The sequence below is a fragment of the Hibiscus syriacus genome, unplaced genomic scaffold (genome assembly GCF_006381635.1).
Source record: "Hibiscus syriacus cultivar Baekdansim isolate YM2019G1 unplaced genomic scaffold, ASM638163v2 tig00014304_pilon, whole genome shotgun sequence".
NCBI lineage: Eukaryota > Viridiplantae > Streptophyta > Magnoliopsida > Malvales > Malvaceae > Hibiscus > Hibiscus syriacus.
Window position 1 is genome coordinate 321,417 of NW_024062321.1, and position 20,402 is coordinate 341,818.

A 20,402-nucleotide genomic window follows, 5' to 3' on the forward strand; every position below is an offset into this window, starting at 1 on the left:
TTTAAAACTTGCAAACATAGGGACTAAATTCAGAATTTCCTATTCATGGGCTGGTCGGTTCACCAGCCCAGGCTAAATTTTGGCAAAAAAAAAATGTTCCGTCCATGAGTCAGCTCGACTCATATATACTTTAAATAAGTCAACATTATATTTTATTTATTATTTATTATTAATTTGGGTTAAATATAAGACAATATTTGTTATAATATAACTCTCAATCATTTCACATTAAACGATGAACGCTCGTGCTCCTAACATTCTTGGTGTTCAAACTCAAGACCTCAAGGAATAACAACAATTTATTTACCATCAGACCTCAAGGGTTAACATTCTTGATGTTCAAACCTCAGACCTCAAAGAATAACACTCCATTACCACCAAAATCGCTTGATTCGTGCTCTTATTTAAACTTAATCATAAAGCATATACAATATCAATATAAATTATATTTTTTTTAAAAAAATTATAATTTAAATAGATTAAATCCAACTTAATTTTTCTACATCACCTCACACTACACATGAGCTTCATATATTAACTAACCTTTCTATTAATATAATACAAGTATCAAATTCAGAAGTATTTTGAATAAGGGTTACTTTATAATCGTCATATATATCATTTATAAATAATAAATTAATGTAATAATATTATGATTAGGTTTTATAAGCATCACTTCATTCATTATCTAACTGAAATCGAGTATCATAAAATTTTATTGTAGAGACAATAACACTAAAATGATAAAGAATACAATACCAAAATTAATTGACAAGGGGTGTTCTTGAGCTTATATTATCATCATCATCATCATCCTTCATTCTTGTTGATTGCTTTTCAAATGGCCGTTCATGCTCAATACCCTTCAAATGTTCTTCTGCAAAACAGGTTCATTTGGCCTTCCCCAATCTTCTTTCTCTTTCCCTGATTATATTCTGGGCTGATTAGTTTCTTATATTTGCAGGAGTGGACAAGAGGGAAATGGATTTCCATTACCGCCGCAACCAGAGGGAGTTTTTCTTGATCAATCCCATATTTTTTGAATCAGCTCCACCCGCAAACTCTTGTTTCGAATTTTTCTGCGTTTTCGTCTATGGTATCCGATGATTTGGAAACGCAAATCGAACGCCAAAGAGATGAATTGGATCGTTTTCTTCAAGCTCAGGTACCGGTTTTCGGGTTTCTAAAGTTGGGGCATGGCCAGATTTTTTTTGTTTGTGAAAATCTGCAATTGCATATTGTTTTTTGTTAGGGGGAGGAGTTGCGACGTACTTTAGCGGAGAAAGGGCGGAGACACTATCGTGCGCTACTAGAGGTGGCGGAGGAAACGGTGGAAAGGAGGTTAAGAGAGAAGGAAAAGGAAGTGGAGAAGGCAAAGCGGCGGAACATCGAGTTAGAGGCGCGGGCGGCCCAACTTAGCGTGGAGGCAGGTTTGGCAAGCGAAAGCCAGGACGCTGGAGGCAACGGCAGCTTCGTTACAAGCTCAGCTCCAACAGGCTAATGAGCGGCGGAGGAGCTGCCGTGACGCACGATAGCATGAAAGGGGAGAGGATGGGCAGAGGTGCGCCGGCGGAGGATTAGAGGCGCAGGCAGAAGACGCCGAGTCGGCTTACGTGGATCCGGAACGCATGGCTATGTCGGGTCCGTCGTGCAAGGCGGTAGGACTCGTGTCGCAGCGGGTGCTGCTGCCATGCCAACATCTTTGCTTGTGTGCAAAGTGTGACCAAGTGGCTCAAGCCTGCCCGATTTGCCTCACCTTCAGAAATTCTAGCGTCGAGGTTTTTCTTTCTTGAAAAAAAATTAAGAATTCTAACCTTTTAGTAAAATAATAAAGTTTTACAGTTCTTCCCTTATTATTTTATAAAAAATTATAGGGTAAACTATACAAATGGTCCCCGAATATAACATACTACTTTATTAAGTATCTTTATTATTACAAGTTATAAAATAATCCTCCAACTAAATAATATTGCTTTGTTGAGTCCCACAACTATTAAAAATTACAAAATGGTCACATGACTATTCATTTTGTTATAAACTCTTAATTTCTGTTAAAAAATTTGACGGTATTTTGAAATGATCGTTAGCCTGCTGATTGTGATATGATAAAATCTAATATCATAATGTAAAACAACTATCATATTGCAATCGTTATGTTAACATCTAGCTTAGACGACCGCTAATTTCTTAACAAAAAAAAAGACGAGTTTGGAACATAATGAATAGTCGACGACCATTTTATTACTTTTAATAGTCGAGTGACTCAACAAAGCAGCACTCTATAGTCAAAGTAACACTATATAATGAGAGGATCATTTTGTAACTTTTTAGCTGACTGCCGGAGGTCTCCCACGGAAGCTGCTCTCAACCTGGCGTTGGGGACAGCCTACTATCCTACCTCTCCCTTATCCCATTACATATGGGAATAGGGTCAGCTAATTTTTATTTTATTTTGTAACTTTTTGTAGTCGAGGGACTTAATAAAGTAAAACTCTATAGTCAGGGGACCATTTTTAAACTTTGCCCATAATTATAATTCAATTTAAACATAAAATCAAATAACACATCTTAATTTAGTTTAAATTGATGGATTTATTAATAAAATTAAATAAATTATAAATAATAAAATATGACTCATTATTTTGATCAATTAACATTTGTTAAACTCAATTTAACTCAATTGCATTAAATATTTACATTTAAAGATAATAATTTAAATAATACTTCGATTTCTGAAGAAAATAAACATGATACTTTATTCTTTGAATATGATAATGTGTTTGTTGTAGATTGGATCCACAATTCACATTCATCGTATCTAATTACTTCATAACATTTAGGATAAATTACACGCTTATTATCTAAACTATTAATTTTAGTACATAAACTTTTATGTTTTTTAAAATCATACCTACATTTAAGTTTTGTTTCATTTTAGTACCGCACCGTTAAAAATTTAACGGCACTGTATTTTTATGAATAAATTAAGTCATTCATCCTTCAAATATCTTCTCAATCCTATTTTAGTACTAAAGTTAAATTTTTAATTTAACTACTCAACTTTAAATTGCTCCTAATCACTCTCATTATTTATTGATAATTTTTAATGAATTTAATATAAAAAAAAAAAAAAAAAATATTTGAAAGTTAGAGTAATTAATTAGGAGTAATTTGAAAGTTAAGTAATTAAATTAAAAAATAAAACTTTAATGACCAAAATAGGAGTGAGAATATGGTTTAGTGATAAATGATACAATTTATCCATAAAAAGGTGCCACGTGCAAATGTTTTTAATGGCGAGGTATTAAAATGACACAAAAACGAAACGTTAGGTATGATTTTGAAAAAAATAAAAGTTTCGGTATTAAAATGAACTAAAATTGATAATTTAGATATCAAACACGTAATTTACCCTATTATTTATCCAACTTTTAAATGCTCCTTTACCTTCTATTTCCTTCAACAACAAAAAATAAATAAAGTTGGATTCTGATCGGTAACTTCATCACATGCCCATCACATTGCACCTGCCTGTATTATTATTACTATTATGCATTTCTATTGTGGTCCTTTAGATCACAAAACTATTCTTTTGGTCCATTTTAATTTCTAACTTTTCTTTTAAAATCATACTTAACATTTAATACCTAAATTATTAGTTTGGTTCGGTTTTAATGTCAAAACTTTAATTTTTTTTCAAAATCATATTTAATTTAATTTTTGTTTCATTTTAGTACCCGTCGTAAAAGCTTAACGCATTTGATACCTAAACCATCAGTTTTAATCTATTTTACTACATTGAACAAGATCGTTGAGTGAAAGTAGAGCTGTAACAAATGGGATACATAAAAATAAGTATAACATCATTTGAACTAGCTATGTAATCTTACACATAAATACTACCATTCCTGCACAAAAAAATACTAAACCGAATAGATATACATGATTTTTTTTTTTTTGATAACGTAGGACCTCCTAAGGTCAGAGTAAAGAATCCGACCCTACAAGGCAACCTCCAGAGGAGCTCAAAGAACCCACCACTCTGTCTCCCTCTTTTTTCCAAGATTCCCAACCAACGCGATTCGAACTTAGGACATGAGACCAACTCATAATCCCAAGAGCCCTTACTTTACCAATTGGGTCACGCCAGCTGTGATATATACATTATTTCATTACAAGGAAATTGAACTTACAAGATATGAATCTCAAGGCTGTCAACGTGGGGGCAAACGAAGAGGACAAGAAAGTACATATATTTATAGGAGTAATACTGCCCCCATGTTCTCATGAACTGCTCTCACCAATGCCTCCTTTATTAATGAAGAAAAAGACCTTGAAGTATCAGAACTGTGTACCGACACATGGTCTTACAATTTCTTTCACCGGAGCAAATCAATGTAGGGTAAATTACATGTTTAGTACTTGACTATTAGTTTTGGCCCGTTTTAGTATCAAATTTTTTTTATTTTTTTAATATCATACCTAAAGTTTAGTTTATGTTTCATTTTAGTACTCCCATTCAAAATTTAACGTCAAATTTTGAAAAAAAAAATGAAAGGTACCAAAACGAACCAAAACTGATAGTTTAGGTACTAAACGTGTTAAATTTTTAACGGTAGGGTATTAAAATGAAACAAAGACTAAACATTAGGTATGATATTGAAAAAATTGAAAGTTAATGTACTAAAACAGACCACAACTGATAGTCTAATTATGTATAATGTGAGTTGTGATTTCAAAATTTCAGGTTTAATTTATATTTTAGGATAAAGTGCACAAATGGTCCTCTGACTATAGAGTACTACTTTATCAAGTCTCTCGAGTATTAAAAGTTATAAATGGTCATTTGATTATAGAATGTTGCTTTGTTAAATTCCTCAACTATTAGAAGTTACAAAATAGTCACCTGACTATCATTATTTCCAAACTTGCCTATTTCCATTAAAAAATTGGCAGTTGTCTAAGTTGTACGTTAATATGATGACTTAGATATGATAGTCGTTTGAGATTCTGAGAGCATATTTTATCATATCATAGTCAACAGATTAACGTTTAGCTCAGAATATCGTCAATTTTTTTAACAAAAAATTACGAGTTTGGAATATAATGAATAGTTGGGTGATCATTTCATAACTTTTAATAGTCGAGGTACTCAAAAAAGCAACACTATATAGTTAAAGGATCATTTTGTAACTTTTAATAGTTGAGAAACTTAACAAATCTAGGGAAGCGATGGAGAAGTCGAGAAGATAGGTTCGGGGAAGAAACATATGGGAAAGGGGGTATATTGATATTTTATCCTTGAACTATTTGGGTTTACAGAAAGATTCGTGATTAGAAATTTATCTAAATTTCAATAGTTAAATAAATGAACTATTTTACTAACATGCCATGTCATCAAACTAACAGAAGTTAACATCCCAGAGACCCCATCTTAATTAAAACAAAACGAAAATGACCATATAGTTTTTTAATCTAGTGACCATAAATTTATAAAACTCAAACAAAAGTGATCATTTGTGTAGTTCACCCATTTTTAATGAAAAATGACGAGTTTATAATCTAATGAAGTCAGTGATCATTTTATAACTTTTAATAGTCGAATGACTCAACAAAGCACCATTTTATAGTCGAAGGACCATTTTATAACTTTTAATAGTCGATAAACTTAATAAAATTGTACCCTATGGTCGGGGACCATTTGTATGCTTTACCCTATATTTTAATTCTTTTTTTTTAATTTTGAACTTTGATAAATTAAGGGGTTGTTTGTTTACCTCTTAATGAAATCATTCAACCCTGAATGTTGAACCGTTCAGCATTCAGCTCGTTTGTTTCGCACTTCTGAATGATTAAGTGCTGACTGATTCAGCAAAACAGTGCTGAATGATTCAGCACAGAAGTACATTCTGAATGATTCAGAGCCAGTAAACAAACAGCATGTCACATTCAGCTAATTCATCCAGAGCCTCTGAATCATTCAGCATATGATCATTCAACAATCATTCTAAGTAAACAAACAAACCCCCTAAGTTTCTCTTTTCAATTGTTTTCATTTTCAATGGTTTTTTTTTCAAATTATAAAATTAGGTGAGTTTGATCTTAATTTCTCATTTTTGTATATAATTACTTTTTATCGTTCTTAAATGTGTTTATCAATTAATCTAATTTTATAATATAATTTTCTTAAATAATATTTTGGGTCGCTTCAACGATTGATATAACTTAAAAGTTGAATTTAGTTTCAATCAGGCCATAATTATTAGTGGTTGACGGAAGTATTGATGTAACAATTAAATAAATTTGTATAATAACATATTTAAACTCATTATTTATACATTTGCATTAAAATTAGGAGTAAGTTAATAGAATGTAAATAGTGTTAAGTAAATGTGTTTTTTTTATATGCAAGCAATTGTGTTATTATCTCAACTATGATAATAAAATATACAAGTACCGCAGATCAAATATATTATTATTAAATTTATTTAATTATTAAAATAATAATTCTTTTAACGATGAATAGTATTGGCTTGACTAAAATTAAATTAAAATTTAACAACTTGAGTAAGTACATTTGATCAGTTGGTTAAACTCTTCACATTTATTTTCTCGTATTTTTTTAATTCATGAGTTTTAAACTCAAGGAGAACCTTATTCCTTTTCATAGAATAACTTTTTCCCTCCCTTCTATTAGATAGAATTAAAATTAGGAATTGATGTTGAGGATAATTTTATCCTTCTTTAATATAATGGTTATTTTTTTATTAATTTAAAGGTGATTACAGGATAATATCTATTCAAAAGACTCGATTCATTTGAGAATAAAGGTTTATATACCTCTAATATACGATATATTCAAACTCGGAACATTTAAAGATAACAATCATTCATTTTAATCATTGAGATAACTTGATTCAAGTTTTTAATATAATGTTTAAACTAAGCTTAATCCCTCAAATGTATGATTCTCGTTTATCATTATTAATTCACAAATGAATTTCATATAATTAATATTGATTTTTATTGAAAATAAAGTGCGTCATTAAAGTGAATGCCATCATACCATTTGATATGGCATGTGAGGGCCTAATTAATGTTGCAAAAAGTTGTAGCATGTCATTAAAGTTAATATTATTATCAATAATAATTATTTTAAATGGAGAACAAATAAATACAAAAAAAGTATAAGAGGTCTTAGTATTTTTTTAAAAAATCAATGTGAATATCGTATTATTTTTTATCTTAATGTGACATTTTTAACAGAAAATAATCTTAATGTGGTGTTTTAATTAATGTTTTTTGTCGTTAACCATTATGATGTTGACGTGAAAGTTCACAGTGTTAATTGAAGGTCCACGATTTATGTGGATATTCATGGTGGTTGATAACGTACCAAATAACATGATAGATGAATTAATTTGATAACTTAAGTATGACAAAGAAACTATTATATTAGTATCGTAGACCATCACATCACTACTATAAAATATCACATCAACATGTAACAATCAAACGATAAAAAAATATAGATTAAAGGCACATTAGATTTAACTCTTCAAAGGTATGAAATGTGAAAGAACCAAAGTCATCTCAATCAGAATCTAACGCCAGTTAAATACACAGATATTGCAGAGTAGAAGCACCCGATCCAATCCTGAGCGGATGCCTTGGCGGTCACGGATTCTCCTTCCCCGCCGTTATTTTTAATCACCGAAGAGCAAACCCTTTTTCCCTATAAAAATCCACCCCTGATTTCTTCACCAACTCATCTTCATTCTCTCTCTCTCTCTCTCTCTCGATCCTTCAAAAAAAATGGAATCTTTTGTTCTTCCGGGGAACAGTCGTTCGGTTGAACGTGACACTGGAGTGGATTCACTTGCAGACATCGAAGCCGGCCATAGCCGAAACCATAAACAGCAAACCGGGTTTTTCTCTAGATTTCTTTGTTACTCGAGGAACAGCGGCGACAACAATGGCGGTTCCATGAATCCATCTCCTTCGAGGCCCTGCATTAGATTCTACGAGAACAGATTCGAAGAACGCCAACCCCATTTCTTGGATGCTTGTTTCCTTTGCCGGAAGCCTCTCGGGAACAATCAAGACATCTTCATGTACAGGTTCGTAGCGTCTCTCGATCCGAAGATAATGTTATTGTCCTCCTCGAGTGTCGTTCCGATTTGGTTCTTTCGTTGTGCAGAGGGGACACACCGTTCTGCAGCGAAGAATGCAGGTACAATCAGATAGTGAAGGATGAAGTTAATGCAAAGAGATTCCAGCTTTCTGCAACGCTGAAAGCTTTGAGAAACAAGGAACAAACCAAAACAGCATCTGCAGCTACTACCGATGGGTACCATCTGCACACAGGCACAGTTGCAGCTGCCTGAAACTAATCAGCTTATAATCAATTTTGATTAAGTTTTTTTAGTTGCCCCTTCGATTCTAATGCTTCGTCTTGATTAATCCATATTTTGGTGAATGAGTATCCGAGTAGAGATTTTCTACCTATACAAAAACTTAAACTCAAAACTTTACTTAAACGATATCAAGTTATTTACTACTTAAACAAACCTGTTAGTTTTGATTTAGTCTTTTCAACAGCGAATGTTTTGTGTTTTTCATATATGAGGCTGTGAAAAAAGGCTTGGATCTCTATGATGCAATTAATCATGTGGATCTTTCTTTTCGGTTTATATATTAGATTGGAATTTTGTCTATTTTATTTTGTATTGACAAATGTCTAACGTATCGATGTCATGGTTCACTATTTAATGACGTTATGATTGACACAAACATTAAAACGAAGTCGTCTTAAGAAACTCAAATATACTTCGAAATGGCGTCGTTTTGAAAGAGTAAAGTTCAGTGACTCGTGATATAATTTATCCTTTTTTCTTCTCTTCTTCATTTCTACCCCTAAGACACCACATCATTTTCATTCCGACCACAGTCGACCACCATATATGGTGGTTATTCGATTCCAAATTTTATGAGTCGGTTCATTTCAACACCTGAGTCCGAATCTAGTAGTTGTTTCATCGAAAATTGTCCCAAAACTTGTGAACTTGAACTGAAATGTTTTGGTTTTCTCATTTTCAATCTCAAATTCGTGGACTTCGGAACAAGTTTCGATAAAATGGAGGTCGGATTCGGACTCAAGATATCGAGCCGAAGTAACTCACCTCATTTTAAGACCGAACGACCACCATTTATGGCGATTGATTGTGATTGGCGGTGGCATGGCCACCTTCTGTTTTTATTTTATTATTTTAATTATTTTATATTAAATAATAATAATAATAAAATGTCATGTCATCAGCTACTAGAGAGAAAACGATCGAGTGAAAAAAATGATTCGATTGTAAAGTTCAGTAAGCAAATTGATCAAATTAAAAGTTGGGTGAGGAAAATAAGATTTTGATTTTGAGTGCAGTTAAACATAAAGGTAAATTACGTATTTAGTACTTAAATTATCAATTTTGACCCCTTTTAATACATAGATTTTTATTTTTTTTAAATAATGCCTAACTTTTAGTTTTTCTTCATTAAAGTGCCCCGCCGTTAAAAACTTAACGCGTTTAGTACCAAAATTATTAGTTTTGGTCCGTTTTAGTACCTAAACTTTTAATTTTTTTCAAACTTAACGTTAATTTTGAACGGAAGACTAAAAAAAATAAAACTAAGCTTCATATATTGATATATCTCACACTCTTACCTTACGAATATGAAAAACTTAATTGTTAAACTATTAATTTAAAAATTAAATTAAGATCTCATTATTCTAATTTCAAATTGATATGAAAATAAAAAGTATTTATCAAAAAAATTGATCATTATTTAATTTTAAAATCAATAAATATCTAAAGTATGTTTAACCAAAAAATTAAGCTCATGGTTATATATATATATATATATATATAATTCGAGCACAATATATTTTTATTTGATCTTATTCGAATTTAAAAAATTTCACTCGACTAAATTTGATTCAATTTTAAACTTACACCATGTCTGACCTAATCTAAAAATATATATTCTTGTTTTATTAAGCAAATTAAAGATCTAATTGAAACAATATATAAAGAGAGTATAAAGAGAGGTGTTATAGCATAATCCATAAATATAAAACATTATACTATTATTCTCGTACAAGATACTTTTTACCTTAAACACAAATTTGACTCCACCTACTCTAAACACACATAATTTAAGAGAGAATTTAACCTTGTATGATCGGATCGGATCAGACCAAACTCATTAAATTTATGTAAAATGATGTCACAAGTATAACAACATACGTAAATTATATGGCCGAAACATTTTTTAACAATTTCTACTAGTGGAATGAAAAAAAAATTCTTCTAATGAATAATGAATATTAATCCGGATCGAGTATTACAGTGGAAACATAATTGAATATTAAAAGAATCATATTATTTAATTTTAAAATTATAACAAATCATTAAATATTTAAATTGAAATTTAGTAAGATTGGCAAACTGTCAATTACTGAAAAGATAATAACAAATCCAAAATTATCTTAATCACGAATCTAAGGCAGGTTAAATCCACAAGTATTACACGTACTCACCCAGTGAAGTCTTCTTCCTATAAAAATCTACCCGCCTTGTTCCTTCACCCACTCATCTTAATAACCCCAATCGCTCTTGATTTCCTTCAACCACCAAAGCCATGGAAGCTGCATATTCAGGGAGCAGCCATTGCCAGAAGAATGGGTTTTTTCTCTAGGTTTCTTTGTTGTTATACAAGGAATAGCAGTCCCAAGAGTCTGTCTTCTTCGGTTTCTTCAAGGTCCTGTGATGGTAGATTCAGAAGCCCATTTCTTGAATGCTTGTTTCCTCTGCAATAAGCCTTCAAAGACATCTTCATGTACAGGTATTGTTCGACTCATCGATCTCGACATATTGACCTTTAACTCAGAAAATAAATCCAACGTGATCATTTAATCAATATTTTTCGTGTTGATCGTTACATTACTGACGTGACAATTCACTGTACTTACATAATAGTCCACGGTACTGATATGACTATCAACAATAGTTGATAATGTGACGCATAACATGACAAAATAACTAAATTAGTAACTCAAACATGACAAATTGATTGTTATGTGAGTACCATAGATCGCCATGTCAATATCATAAACTGTCACACCAACACCATAATGGTCAATGACATAAAATCGTTAGTCAAAAAATTACACTAATTTTAGTTTTTGAGTTGAAAGGTCACGTTGAGAAAATATAATATAGGATTACATTAGTTTTTCATAAAAGTACCGATGCATACAATGTTTTTTTGTCTTTTTTTAAACGTGCAGAGGGGAGGACACGCCGTTTTGCAGTAAAGAATGCAGGTACAAACAAATGATGGTCGATGAAGTTAACGGAAGGAGATCAGAGGTTTCTGCAACAGTAAAAGCTTCGCATATAGGCACTGCTGTTGCTGCCTAAAACTATATAATGAATCCTTTCTCATTGGAAGAAGAAAGAAAACAAATTTATAATGAATCATCAATCATTGGAAATGCTCAATCTTCTATTTAATTGTCGGTTTTTTTTAGAAATAATGCAACAAAATTTATAATGAATCCAATATTTCATTTTGTGTCAAAAAAAATCACACTAGATGAAAATCGTTAGTCAACTGACGGTTAACGCTTGAAATTGACTTAACAAGAACATGTGAAATGATATGCTGACGTGGTAGATCCACTTTGACTAAAACTGACATGAAATATCCACTTGTGATGCCATGTAAACTATATATTACCAGTGACACACAGAATTTTTTTTATTAAATTTTGAAAGGAGGAATTAAACCTCCAAAACAATGCACCCCATGTGATTTGAACGCAGTGAGTTACCTTTAAATGTTGATCCTTAGTTGATTAATGATTTTCGTCTAACGAGGTTGTTTTTTGATCTAATGTTAAACGTTAGGGGTAATATACTTCAAAAAAATAATAAGATAAATTTGACACTATTATCAAATGTGAGGAGTATTTTGTTGCATTATATATATATTTTTTTTGAAAAGATTTGAACTAAGAGAAATATAGGCATGGAAATACTCAAAGTTTAAGGATGTTTATGTGTAGGGTTAATTGTCTTCAAAATCGTAAGTCACAGCCAGTGGCCTAGAACTATTAGGCTTGGGCTTCGCATTAGAAATTAGGCCTGGTCTGTTCCAACATATGTTTATTTCTGCAATTGCAATTCATATTCTCTTATTGAGATATTTACATCATCACATCGAATCATTCTCTTATGCACTTTAATTCGAACAATTCCTTTAATAATATCTACAATCTCACCCACACTACTCTAAACACCCCTAGATTACCTATAGTTTCTTTCTTCCCATATACAATAGATGTGAGCACTCCAAGTCACTCTCAAAATATACACCGGAAGCGATGAGAAACCGCCCATCCAAGCTCCTCACTCCAGCTTCCCACAACCCTACACAGCCTCAAAACACTCCCAATCCTAATACACACAGAGAAAATACGATTTCGAGAATGCTGCCCCAACCCATCTCAGTTCCTGCAACCAACCTCCACATTCGTTCCCATTCTGAGCAGCCGCTAAGCAGTGGACAGCCTGTTGAGCACTGCCATCCAAGGAATGGTAGAGTGCTTAGCGACATTGTTATCCTTGTCATTCTTATTCCTAGTCTCACCTCACAGCCACCTCGCTGTTATCCTTCCCCAATCAGGGTTGCCTGCAAACGAAGGCCTAACCTCCTCCCTCAACTTTATAATCTTCCTCAAAATCCAACTGGATTACAAAACACCTGCCAGGAGTCATGTTTGACATTGCTATGATTATTTGTATCGTCAGTTTCGATAAAATAAAAGTTCATAAAATTGAATATAATACAAATTTTCATAAATATGTTAAAGTTTATGTAAAAAACAATTCACAAAATAAATTTTAAATGCTCTTGGAGTGTTATTATGTTTAATATAAAACTTTTCCACGTTCATTTTAATTTAATGCTATTATGGGTAAGATTTTAGAGTTGAGATAAAGATGTAATTTGGTCCACATAAAACATTTAATGGTGAGAGTGAGAAGTGATTGGCTAAGCTTCTACGCTCCTCACCTGAGTATCAACACCAAGCGATGCATGTCATGGGGTACCTGAGATTCGGAATTCATTATTCCCATTTAGAAAATGACACTTTTGTCACCTCAATCCTATTTCAATGTTTCTTCTTTCCCCCCGGTAAAATAAACAACTGTTTGCCATTTTTTTTAATTATATATATGAGATAAACTACACGTTTAGTACTTAAACTATCAGTTTTGATTCATTTTAAAACCGTAACTAACGTTTCGTTTTTACTTTATTTTAGTATCCCGTCGTTAAAAATTAACGCATTTAGTACCTAAACAATCAGATTTGATCCGTTCTAATATCTAAACTTTCAAGATTTTCAAAATTATACTTAATGTTTAGTTTTTATTTCATTAGTATCTCGTTGTTGAAAATTTAATGCATTTAGTACCTAAACTATCAGTTTTGGTCTAGTATCTAAACTTTTAATTTTTTTCAAAAACGTTAAATTTTGAATGGGAGTACAAAAATGAAACAAAAACTAAAGTTTTAATTGCATGATACTAAAATAAAACAAAAATTAAACTTTAGATATAATTATGAAAAAATTAAAAGTTTAAATACTAAACCAAAATTAATAATTTAGATACTAAACCTCTAATTTAAATACTAAACCAACATTAGTATCTCGTTGTTGAAAATTTAATGCATTTAGTACCTAAACTATCAGTTTTGGTCTAGTATCTAAACTTTTAATTTTTTTCAAAAACGTTAAATTTGAATGGGAGTACAAAAATGAAACAAAAACTAAAGTTTTAATTGCATGATACTAAAATAAAACAAAAATTAAACTTTAGATATAATTATGAAAAAAATTAAAAGTTTAAATACTAAACCAAAATTAATAATTTAGATACTAAACCTCTAATTTAAATACTAAACCAACATTAGTATCTCGTTGTTGAAAATTTAATGCATTTAGTACCTAAACTATCAGTTTTGGTCTAGTATCTAAACTTTTAATTTTTTTCAAAAACGTTAAATTTTGAATGGGAGTACAAAAATGAAACAAAAACTAAAGTTTTAATTGCATGATACTAAAATAAAACAAAAATTAAACTTTAGATATAATTATGAAAAAATTAAAAGTTTAAATACTAAACCAAAATTAATAATTTAGATACTAAACCTCTAATTTACTTTAAAAAATAACTATTCGCCTCTGCATTCTTTTGCTCTCATTTATGAGTTTCAACTTCGAATTTTATTTGATTTAATAAAAAAATATTGTAAAATTTTTTGAGCGATTTAAATGATAAAATAGAGAGTTATTTTCTTTTGAAATTTTAGATTTAAGACCATATATTTTAGTATTTAATTAAGTTTTACTCAAGTTTAGCACCTAATAGAATTGGAAAGTTGAGCTGACTGGCTTTGAAGTTTTGCACTTTTAGCCTCCCTTTAAAGCTGGCCCCACCATATTTGTCTCCTGGGTAAATTACAAATTACATCACTAAACTTTACTCCATCTGCTATTTTAGTCACTAAACTTTAAAAGTTTTCAATTTTTTCAATGAACTTAATATGTTGAGTTTTTTTGGTCATTTTGTTGTTAAATAGATAATGAAGTTAAAATGATACCCTTTTAAAAAAATGAAGAAGGTAAATTTTGCCCTTATAGTAGACCCAATTTATCACTTTCACCTCTATCGTATTTTTACATCAATTTAGCTCTCGAAGCTACTCAACTGCATCATTCTATACCCTACATCTAACTTAAAAACCCTAAATTATAAACCATAACCCTATGACATCTAAACCATGCACTCTAAACCTTAAATCTAATTTAGGGTTTAAGTTAAGGATATGGTATAGAATGATGTAATTGAGCAGCTTCGAGGAAATTGATACAAAAATATGATAAGGACGAAAATGATAAATTGGGTCTACTACATGAATAAAGATGACCCTTAAGCCTTAAAAAATAAAAATTTCACCAAAACGACGTCGTTTTGCATTCATATAAAAGCTAATTTATAACGACAGTAGTGAAAAAATTACTGAGTGAAAAAAAAAACTCAATGTATTAAGTTTAGTCAATAAATTAAAAAGATCTAAAGTATAGTAAGTGAAATAAAAAAGATAGTAAACTTCATTTACCAAATTTGTAATATACCAGTCTCCTCCAAAAACTTAACCCCAAGCTTTGAATTTTCTTCTTCAAAACCATATCCGATTGAATCAACATCATCTTCATTTCTCTAAGCTGTAAAAACATGACCTTAACATTACGTTCATCTACTTCCTTCGTCAATCCAAAAGAAACCAAAACCTTCAAATTTTCCGACGACTTCTCAGGTACCACCCTTTGCTTTTCTCAAATAATAAAAGCATCGTGCCGTCTCCGGGCCAAGAATTCGACCTCCATGCAACGAGTTTCTCACGATAAAATCTCGATCTCGGACGAGAAGTTACATGGTTTAACGATTCCTCACGCCGAAAACAACTCGAAGGTGCCGGTTTACGTGATGTTACCGCTCGACACGGTGGATCACGGCAGTTACTTGAAAAAGCCAAAAGCGATGAACGCTAGTTTAATGGCGCTGAAGAGCGCCGGAGTCGAAGGCGTCATGGTGGACGCTTGGTGGGGTTTGGTCGAGAAAGATGGACCTTTGAAGTACAATTGGTAAGGGTATGCCGAGCTTGTCCGAATGGTCGAAAACAATGGCCTAATGCTCCAAGTTGTCATGTTGTTTCATCAGTGTGGTGGCAATGTCGGAGACTCTTGCAGGTATTTTCATCTGTTATCTCTTTCAACCCGTCAAAGATCGTTAGGTTACGGTTTTCAGAACATGAACTGATGTTTTCTTTGTTGTGTTTGAAGGTTTTAGCATTCCGCTGCCGCCATGGGTGCTCGAAGAAATCAGCAAGAACCCGGACCTCGTGTACACCAATCGGTCGGGACGGAGGAACCCCGAGTACATCTCGTTGGGATGTGATTCGATACCGGTTCTCTGGGGACAGACGCCGATTCAGGCTTATACCAATTACATGAGGAGCTTCCGTGATAGGTTCGGAGATTACTTGGGACGAGTTATAGTGGTACTGGTAAGTCATCATAACGGATGCATGATTTATGTTAAATACAAATTTTGTCACTCAATGTAAATTTTGTTACAGGAAATACAAGTGGGGATGGGTCCCTGTGGGGAACTGAGATACCCATCTTATCCAGAAAGCAACGGAACATGGAAATTTCCTGGAATTGGGGAGTTTCAGTGCTATGACAAGGTAAATTTAATAACTTACGGTGAAATAAATTCCATATTTTGGATTATCAAAACTTAGATTGATGTTGTTAAATGTTGAAAGACAGTACATGAGAGCCTCACTTGAAGAAGCAGCAGCAGCAGCCATGGGGAAGAAAGAATGGGGAAAAAGTGAATCACATGATTCCGGCCAATATATGCAATTTCCGGAAGAAACCGGGTTCTTCCATGCCTACGGGATGTGGAACACCGAGTACGGACAGTTCTTTCTTGAGTGGTACTCGGGGAAGCTACTCGATCATGGAGATAAACTACTTTCTGCCGCGAAAGGAACATTCCATGGAACCGGAACTAAACTATCGGGCAAGATAGCCAGCATTCACTGGCATTATAATACAGGGTCTCATGCCGCCGAACAAACAAAAGATAACTTTAGTCACTAATATAAGGTTGTCCTGTTGGCTCTGCTAAAAGATCAGAAATAATATAAACCAAAATTAATTTGATCTTCGCCCGCCTGTTCTTGATGACGTAACCGCAGCTTTTTTCGCCCCATTGATTCCCTCTTGTGATTCTTGTATCGCTTGCTTCAAGCTCTCCACAACTTGACTCATTGTCGGTCTTTCCTTGGCATTTTTCTTTAGGCAGCTCTGAGCCAGCTTTCCAACATTTTGAGCTGCACTGAATGAATAATTGTTTTGAAGCCGAGGATCGATTATCATGCTGAATCGTTTACTATCTGGAGGGAAATGTTTCACCCACTCTAGAAGCTTCTGCTCCGATGTCGGACGGTTCCGTTCCACCGTTCGCCTCCCTGTGATGATCTCGTAAAGTACAACCCCGAAAGTCCACACATCACTTTGGATTGTGAGGTGGCCTGTATCAATATATTCCGGGGCTGCATATCCATATGTTCCAACCACCTTTAACAAAATCAAAAGGAAACAACACTGTCAACAAACTTAATCAAAAGAATCACATCAAATACATTCCTCGAATGACTGATATCAACTTACGGTTGTGGATACATGAGTATGATCCCCGGTTGGTCCTTCCCTCGCAAGCCCAAAGTCTGAAAGCTTCGGCCTAAAACCTTCATCCAAGAGCACATTCGAGGATTTGAAATCTCGATATATCACCTATACAAACAACCCATTATAAGGATTCAATCAATGAGTTTTTAGCGCCATTTTCAAGCATCCTTTCCAACAATTTGTTGAAGATGTACCTTAACTTCCAAACCCTCATGCAAATAAGCCAGTCCTTGAGCTGCACCGAGCATAATCCCCAACCTTGTTTTCCAAGGCAAAGTGGATGTATTATTAAAAAGATGATCTTCTAAGCTACCATTAGGCATGAATTCGTAAACCAGAAGTCTTTGGATCCCTCGTTCTCCATCAGCACTACAATATCCTAAAAGTTTCACTAGGTTCGGATGATCAACGACACCGAGAAATTGAACCTCCGCAAGCCATTCCTTGTGACCCTATGAATTTAGCAAGAAGATCTTGTATCAAACTACTTTGAAAACCCTCAAGCAAAAACTAAGACTTCTCACAGAAATTTTCACAAACAATTAATAGGAAGAGACCGTAGAGAAAAAAGGAGCAGTAAGTTACCTGTAAACCCTGCGTGTTGAGCCTCTTGACACCCACAACCAATGGATCGCCTCGACCAGTGAGTGGCCTAATCGTTCCTTTATAAACACTACCAAAACCACCCTCGCCGATCTTCAACTTCCTATGGAAACCATCCGTTGCGTCCTTCAACTCTTCCAAAGAGAAGACCCTCAAATTCTGCTGTTTTTCTTTGTACAACTCTGGGATAGTCCTCGAAGACGAGAAGGATTTTGACGTCTGGCTGGAATCTGAATTTTCTTGCGGTTTGCTTCGGCTCCTTGATTCGGGAACAGAGTCTGATCCCCTCTTCTTGTTCTTTGATTTCTCTTTGAAGAAGATAGAGAAACACTTCATTTTCTAACAAAAAAAAAGAACTGGGACTCTGTTCCCCACATTCAAAAGCTCTTGCCTTGTTATATATATATATATATAGTATGAAAAAGACGGGAAGAAATGAGAGAGGAAGACTGGGTTTTGACTATGGAAAAAGTTTGACATTAGCCTATTAATAATTTTCTTGTTCAAAGTTCATTTTCTTTTGATGGACAAAGAATGCAGTACCAAATATCCATTCAACACGAAAAATGAATTAAAATAGAGGTAAATTACACCAATCATCACTGAACTTTCTTTTCTGTCCTATTTTACTTATTATACTTTAAACAGTTTAATTTCCTCACTGAACTTAATACGTTGTATTTTTTGGTCAATCCGCCGTTAAATAGTTAACTTCGTTAGTAAGGAAATGAAGGAGTGATCAAAAAACCCAAATGTATTAAGTTCAGTGAGAAAATTGAATGGATTTAAAGTATAGTGAGTGAAATTGGAGACAGAGTAGAGTTCAGTAATGATTAGTGTAATTTACCCTTAAAAGAAATAATGTAAACTACCCGAAAAGTTCTTAAACTATTGGTTTGAATCTATCTCGACTATTAAATTAAAATCTTATCAATTAAGTCATTAAACTTTGAATTTGATTTTAATCAAGGCATTAACTATTAATTGTTAATAGAAAAGGTAAACTGCGTATTTAGTATATAAACTATCAGTTTTGGTCTATTTTAGTGCATAATTTTTTTAATTTTCAAGACATATTTAACGTTTAATTTTTGTTTACTTTTAGTACCCACTGTTAAAACTTAACGCGTTTGGTACCTAAACTATCAGTTTCGGCATGTTTTAGTACCTAAACTTTCAAAAAAAATCAAACTTAATGTTAAATTTGTAACATGGGTGCTAAAATGAAACACAAACTATATTTTAAGTATGATTTTGAAAAAAGTTGAAAGCTTAGGTACTAAAACGGGTCAAACTGATAGTTTAGATACTAAAAGCGTAATTTATCCTAGAATTACTGATGTAATAGTTAAGTAAATTTATAATAGTATATTTAATTCTTATTATTCATAAATTTTATTAATTTGACTCTACTGTTAATTAGAAATAATTAAATGTAATCCTATAAGAAAAAATGGCAACCAAATTAATAGAAGTCTACTCAAAAAGGGAAAATCAGAAAATATTAAATTTAAAATAATTTAAGATAATAAAATTTTTAATCGATCTATTAGAAAGTTCATCGAACGGTTCAAATTCTATATCTATATTTATAATGGTATCAGAAATAAAATTTTATTTATATATCAGTTAACCTGAAGTTAAAACGGAATTTTCAATTTATAGCTCTAATTTTACAAGTTAATAAAAATAGGGGAAAGTATACAAATAGTCCCTGACTATAGGATGATATTTTGTTGAGTCCCTTGACTATTAAAAGTTATAAAATGATCCTCCGAATATAGAGTATCGCTTTATTGAGTTCCTCAACTATTAAAAGTTACAAAATGGTCCCCCAACTATTCATTATACTCCAAATTCATCCATTTCCGTTAAAAATGAAGACAATATGAGCTAAACGTTAACTTATTGACTGTAATATGATAAAAGTCGGTCCGAGAATCTCAGACGACTACCATATCCCAGTCATCATAACATAAAAGGACAGGTTTGAAACATAATGAATAGTCGGGTGATCGTTTTGTAACTTTTAAAAGTCGAGGGAGTTAAAAAAGTAACAATCTATAGTTGGAGGACCACTTTATAATTTATAATAGTCAAGGGAGTTAAAAAAGTAATAATCTATAGTCGGAGGAACACTTTATAATTTATAATAGTAAAAAAAAGTAACAATTTATAGTCGAAATATCATTTTTTAACTTTTAATGATTGAGGGATTTAATAACAGAATATACTATAGTTGGAGGACCATTTGTGAACTTTATATGAATTTTTAATAAATCAAATTGGTTGTTATTAATCTGACGCGTGAAACAATGACATTTAACCTTACCATTTACAGAAGTCCAAGAGGCAACTGGTTTGAAGTAATTGACATTTGAATTCAACAGAACTTCCATAGACTTTTGTT

General features: G+C 32.5%; 2 protein-coding genes and 2 pseudogenes across 2 annotated transcripts; 3 read left to right on the forward strand and 1 right to left on the reverse strand.

Annotated features, from left to right (window-relative positions):
• Positions 1 to 739: 739 nt before the first annotated feature.
• Positions 740 to 1,804, forward strand: LOC120207074 (annotated as a pseudogene).
• Positions 1,805 to 7,687: 5,883 nt separating this feature from the next.
• On the forward strand, positions 7,688 to 8,420 carry LOC120207073 (FCS-Like Zinc finger 3-like). The gene is made up of 2 exons (XM_039206584.1): positions 7,688 to 8,120; positions 8,201 to 8,420. Exons 1-2 carry the CDS (start codon positions 7,816 to 7,818, stop codon positions 8,385 to 8,387), a joined length of 492 nt encoding a protein of 163 aa, XP_039062515.1. The 5' UTR covers positions 7,688 to 7,815; the 3' UTR covers positions 8,388 to 8,420.
• Positions 8,421 to 11,089: 2,669 nt separating this feature from the next.
• On the reverse strand, positions 11,090 to 18,353 carry LOC120207069 (probable serine/threonine-protein kinase PBL19). The gene is made up of 5 exons (XM_039206580.1): positions 17,975 to 18,353; positions 17,584 to 17,841; positions 17,372 to 17,494; positions 16,769 to 17,278; positions 11,090 to 11,120 (listed from the first exon to the last, which is right to left on the reverse strand). Exons 1-4 carry the CDS (start codon positions 18,326 to 18,328, stop codon positions 16,853 to 16,855), a joined length of 1,161 nt encoding a protein of 386 aa, XP_039062511.1. The 5' UTR covers positions 18,329 to 18,353; the 3' UTR covers positions 11,090 to 11,120; positions 16,769 to 16,852.
• Positions 15,337 to 16,798, forward strand: LOC120207019 (annotated as a pseudogene).
• Positions 18,354 to 20,402: the final 2,049 nt, after the last annotated feature.

What these genes read in the sequence shown, in the direction of transcription:
- LOC120207073 (XM_039206584.1), top strand. Translation starts at nt 7,816, where the DNA reads ATGGAATCTTTTGTTCTTCCGGGGAACAGTCGTTCGGTTGAACGTGAC. An exon ending in CAAGACATCTTCATGTACAG is followed by an intron (nt 8,121 to 8,200) that starts GTTCGTAGCGTC and finishes TTCGTTGTGCAG; the next exon opens with AGGGGACACACCGTTCTGCA.
- LOC120207069 (XM_039206580.1), bottom strand. Translation starts at nt 18,328, where the DNA reads ATGAAGTGTTTCTCTATCTTCTTCAAAGAGAAATCAAAGAACAAGAAG. An exon ending in TCAACACGCAGGGTTTACAG is followed by an intron (nt 17,842 to 17,974) that starts GTAACTTACTGC and finishes CTAAATTCATAG; the next exon opens with GGTCACAAGGAATGGCTTGC. An exon ending in ATACTCATGTATCCACAACC is followed by an intron (nt 17,279 to 17,371) that starts GTAAGTTGATAT and finishes ATTTTGTTAAAG; the next exon opens with GTGGTTGGAACATATGGATA.